The sequence below is a fragment of the Microtus ochrogaster genome, chromosome 1, assembly GCF_000317375.1.
Source record: "Microtus ochrogaster isolate Prairie Vole_2 chromosome 1, MicOch1.0, whole genome shotgun sequence".
NCBI classification, from domain to species: Eukaryota; Metazoa; Chordata; class Mammalia; order Rodentia; family Cricetidae; genus Microtus; species Microtus ochrogaster.
In genome coordinates this window covers 89,823,274-89,828,616 of record NC_022009.1, presented here as the reverse complement: position 1 = coordinate 89,828,616, position 5,343 = coordinate 89,823,274, and the positions used below count along the sequence as shown (strand labels likewise).

General features: G+C 38.9%; 1 protein-coding gene across 2 annotated transcripts in view; it reads left to right on the top strand.

The window, feature by feature from the left end:
- Ect2 (epithelial cell transforming 2) overlaps nucleotides 1-5,343 on the top strand; it is a 57,898-nt gene that overhangs the window by 2,517 nt on the left and 50,038 nt on the right. Inside the window, exons 2-4 of one of the 2 annotated variants that reach the window (XM_005343899.3) lie at nucleotides 2,967-3,118; nucleotides 3,859-3,938; nucleotides 4,021-4,113. In XM_005343899.3, the coding sequence (XP_005343956.1) occupies nucleotides 2,989-3,118; nucleotides 3,859-3,938; nucleotides 4,021-4,113 (303 nt within the window). In that variant the 5' untranslated portion in view covers nucleotides 2,967-2,988. The remainder of the gene's footprint in view (nucleotides 1-2,966; nucleotides 3,119-3,858; nucleotides 3,939-4,020; nucleotides 4,114-5,343) is intronic. The other variant, XM_026788533.1, reaches the window with a different exon arrangement.

Sequence of the window (5,343 nt, the reverse complement as noted above, 5' to 3'; positions counted from 1 at the left end):
ACTTTTATGCCAGAAGAGGGTAGCAGATCCTATTAAAGATGGTTGGGAGCCACCATGTGATTGCTGGGAATTGAACTTAGGACCTTTGGAAGAGCAGCCACTGCTCTTAACTGCTGAGCTATCTCTCCAGCCTCTCAAATGGTCTTCTTGATTTATTAAAAATTTTTGATTTTATTTTTCATTTTTTGTTTTGTTTTTCAAGACAAGCTTTCTCTATGAAATAGTCCTGTCTGTACTGGAACTCAATCTTGTAGACCAGGCTGTTCTCGAACTCACAGATATCCACCTGCTGCTGTCTCCCGAGTGCTGGGACTAAAGGCGCACACTGCCACTGCCTGTCTATTTTTTTCTTTTTTTGATTTTTTTTTTTTATACAATACAGTCTGACCATTTCTTCTGGATCCTATCCCACTTTCCCACCACCAACTCCACAGCTTCTTTTCTTTCTCGCTTTAGAAAATAAATAAGAAAAACAAACAAAGGAAAACAAAGTAGAATAGAAAAAAAACACACTGGAAGAGAACACAAAGAAAAAGCATGAGAAGCATATACCCAAGCAGAGAGAGACATGCACAGAACACCCATAGAAGCCCAAAATGGAAAACCGTAGGATATCAACAAAAGACCAGTAAGGTTAAAAAAATTTCCTGACAAAGTATTAGGCAAAATATTTCCACAAAAATGCCTGAGTTCGTTTTCAGTTGGGCAGCTATTGTTGAGTGTGGAGCGTGCCCTTTGTGGTTTGTACCCAGTGAGACTCGGGAGAACACTATATTTCTCTTTTGAGTGGTTGTCATTTGGAGACAGCTTCTTGGTTAGGGATGGGACATTGTGTCAATTTCCTCCCCAGTGCTGGGACCCCATTTGATTTGTGAGCTCATATGTACGTCAGTCCTGTTGATTTAGAGGGTATTGTTTCCTTGGTGTCCTCCATCCTTTTCTGATGGAGACATCCATTTAGGATCTCATTCTGTGTGTATGTCTGGCTGTGGGTCTCTATTTGTTCCATCTACTACTGGCTCAAGCTTCTCTGATGGTGGCTGAGCAAGAACTGACCTATAGAATCATTATGTTGTGAAATTTCTTTAAGTGACTTAGGGCCTTGTGTTTTTCACTGGAAATGATTTTTAGGAGATGTAGGAAGAAGACTATGGAATTTGTAGTTGTTTCTGAGTAAAGACAACTATTGGAACACTTCTGCAGTGCTTTAGAGTAATGGTTGCCATGGGTAGACAATAAATGATAGCGAGTTGTGAGTATTGTATAAATATGAATTGTTACTCGTCATCTCAAAATACCTACTCATTTCCTATCACAACCTGGATTTGAGTTGTAATCTATGTCTGCTTCCTTTATACAGAAATAGAGGTTTAATGCTGAGCTGAGCCAGGAAATAGGTGGCTGACTTTTAAGTGTATGATTTTTCTTCTGTGTGCAGGTCTGCAGTGTGTACGTTTTGTGCTACCTAATCATCATCCAGAAATGAAGATTCATACCTTACTATTTTCCCAAAGCATACAGTTTAAACTGTTTCTTTGCCAAGAATGTAGAGCAGCCCCTTTATGAATCTGAAGTAGAGTAATATGGGTCAGTCATGAGCTCTGTTATATTTATTTAAGAAATTTGCCTTCCTCCCCCAAGTTGGAAATAAAGCCCGGGGCCTGCAGCATACTTTGCAAGAACTTTAGCACTGAGCTACAAACTCATACTATGAAGTATGACTTTTAACTTTAAACTTAAACTTTATTTTCCTGCTTGCGTAACTTTTCAGTTCTTAGATCCTAGAAATCTAAAAGAGCTTTCTTTCATAGTTCAGATTTATACTGGCACTAATTTATATTTATTTGTATTGTCAAATCTTAGAGATGTTTGGAAATTAATATAAAAATGCCAGTAATATGTAAGCTGTACAATTGCCTATGAAAGGTTCTGAGAAATCCATAAGTCAAGAGTGGTTACTGAAGTAGAACACATGCTAGGCCGAGCACAGTTTTTGTTTTTTTTTTTTTTTATTTTTGGTTTTTCGAGACAGGGTTTCTCTGTGGTTTTGGAGCCTGTCCTGGAACTAGCTCTTGTAGACCAGGTTGGTCTCGAACTCACAGAGATCCTCCTGCCTCTGCCTCCTAAGTGCTGGGATTAAAGGTGTGTGCCACCACCGCCCGGCTTCGAGCACAGTTTTAAAGTGCATTGTAATTTGAACTTGAAAACTGCTCAGAAATTTAGTTTGACACTGAAGTTTTTGGATTTGAGACTGACAGGCATTTTGGGCAGGGAGAATGAGTTGAAGAATAAAGATGGGGTTATTGTAAGCCGATGTTGTATAGACATTTAGGAAGAGAAATAGATTGAAGATAGAAATGTAGAAGAAAAAGGGAAATATTTGTGACCACCTTTTGTGTGCTTATGTCAGGGAGTTTTTTGTGTTCTTTCAATGTCTGTTACTGTATTTCTTTCTTTCTTTTTTTTTTTTTTTCTTTTTGGTTTTTCGAGACAGGGTTTCTCTTTCCTGGAGTTAGCTCTGGTAGACCAGGCTGGCCTTGAACTCACAGAGATCCGCCTGCCTCTGCCTCCCAAGTGCTGGGATTAAAGGTGTGCGCCACCACTGCCCAGTCTTTCTACCTCCACCCTCCTAGAGCTGATTTCAGGCATGACCATCCTCTACCACTTGGGTCCAGTGGATAAATTCTACATCCCACAAGCACAGCTTCTAATGCAGTGGTTCTCAGCCTGTCGTGGTTACGTGCCAGAGGTCCTGTGTATCAGATAGTTACATTACGATTCATAACAGTAGCAAAATTACAGTATGAAATAGCAACGAAATAATTTTATGTTATGGTCCCCATAACTCGAGAGCTGTTTTCCAGGGTTGCAGCATTAGGAAGCGTGAGGACCACTGCTTTAAAGCTTGTTGTTGCTCAGTGACTAGGTTTGTTTCATGTATTCAAATTTCAAATTTTGTTTTTCAGTCTCCACCAAACAGTTCAAACAATGGCTAACAACAGTGCATTAACATCTCCTACTGAGATAACTAACTTGGCAGATTCTTCTATTTTTGATTCTAAAGTTACTGAAACTTCCAAGGAAAACTTGTGCATGGTTTCTTCTTCAAATGTTGATGGTAAGCCTATTATCTGCTTTATAAAGAAAGAGAATTGTTTAATCCTCAAGTACTGACTGCTGGTTTTTCTGTCACTGATGTAACAGTTAAGTTAGAGGCTGTGTGTTGAGTAAGTCTGGCACTATGTCTGTACTCTCTGTCCATCATGTGGGCTAATGCTTCCCCACTTTGAAAAAGGGAGTCTTAGTGCTGATACTGCTTTCCTTGTATTGATACTGTCTAGCTGCAACATTGTGGTTATGCGATGAGCTGCTTATCTTACTGCTTTGTAGGTGGTCTGTAAATCCTAAAAGCTCCCTTTACCTTGAGGAGGGACATGCTTGATAATGCTTCTTGGGCAGAATTATTTCTTTTGTTTGCCTTTTGCTACAATTTATCTTTTCCTTTCCTTTCCTTTTTTTTTTTTTTTTTTTAAGACAGGGTTTCTCTGTATAGCTTAGGGGCCTGTACTGGAACTTGCTCTGTAGACCAGACTGGCCTCGAACTCACAGAGATCCTCTTGTTTCTGCCTCCAAGTGCTGGGATTAAAGGTAACACCACCTGCTTGTATCATTTCTTTTTTAAAAGCGATACATAGTCAAATATTTTTGTAGGAAACTCAGAATTAGGTTATTTTAACTTCTGGGAATGTTCTACCTTCCTGAGGTAGAAGACTTTCTAGTTAGGAAGAAGGTTGAGGAAGTGCTTGCTGACTGTGTTGTTGGTACCCTAACATATTGAAACATTTTACATTTTAATAGAAGAAATGCCTCAGGTTGAAACAAGACTGATACTGGTCCAGGAAGCTGGGAAACAAGAAGAGCTTCTCAAGGCAGTAAAGGTAAGGAGATGGGTTTGCAGTTCATTTCTAAAGAGATTCTTCACCCACCTGTCATTCTTATGCTTGAGTCTCTTTTCTGCAGACTGTTAAGATAATGGAAGTCCCCGTTATAAAGATAAAAGAAAGTTGTCCTGGAAAATCGGATGAAAAATTAATAAAAGGTGTTACTAATATGGTAGGTAGGTCAAGCATCTCATTGCATGTGGCATGCTTCACTTCCCTCGGCTGAACTGCTCACTCTGGACTGGAATCAGCATCAGGTGTACTGTGCACTTTGAATTGGAAATGGAGGACGTAGCCTATCTTAACTTAGAATTGGGTTGTTTCTGAAGGCCAAAACTATAATTATAACATCTATTATAAGTCCAAATTTTAGAGACTTCATTATTTAATTTAAATAAAGGATGTAATATTAATATGTACAATAATCTGATAGTTTTCTTTACATTTAGTACTTTTCCCTTTAATTTTGTTTAAATTCTTGTTGTTTTTCCAAATTACTAATACCAATAAACAGTGATTACCAATTAATTTGTCTCAGAATTTGTAATCTATCTAGTTCTGTAGTCCATCTCCATAATAATCATCATTTATTATATTTTGGCAGATTGAACCTCGGATCTTGTGCATGCTAGGCAAGCATTTTACTACTGAGCTAACGCCCTGCCCTTCAGTTATGCTAGTCTGCTAGGGCTGTTCAAACAAAGTAACACAGACTAGAGATCTTAAACAGCAGAACTTAATTTTCTCAGTTTTGGGAGCTAATCAGAATTGGTCCCAGCAGGTTTAGAGTGTCTGGAAGCCTCTATTGTGCTGCACGGGGCTTTTTTTTTCTCTTTTTTTCTTTCTATTCTTTTCTTTTTTTCTTTGTTTTTTTTTTTTTAACTGTATCCTGCCTCATTTCTATGTAGTGTATCTTTGCTGCTCCTTTGTATGATCACATTTTTTGTGAACACTCCAGTCAGATTGGATGAAGGCTACTCAGGCACCTCATTTAGCTTTAGTTGCCTCTCTAACATTCTTACCCACATGCAGTCCGGTTTTGAGATAAGGCTTCAATATTTTGGGCTAGGGGTTCAATATAAGAACTTCAGGGATAGCTGATTTGGCCCATCATCCAAATAATTTACTTATCAATTCCGAATTATTTAATTTTTTCTAGACAGGGTTTCTCTGTGTAGTCCTGACTGTCCTGGAACTCACTCTGTAGACCAGGCTGGCCTTGAACACACAGACATCTGTCTGCCTCTGCCTCCAGAGTGCCAGGATTAGAGGTGTGCACCACCACCACCTGGCTCCATTCAGACTTTTTTTTATTAAAATATTTATTATGTATACAATATTCTGTCTGTGTGTATGCCTGCAGGCCAGAAGAGAGCACCAGACCTCATTACAGATGGTTGTG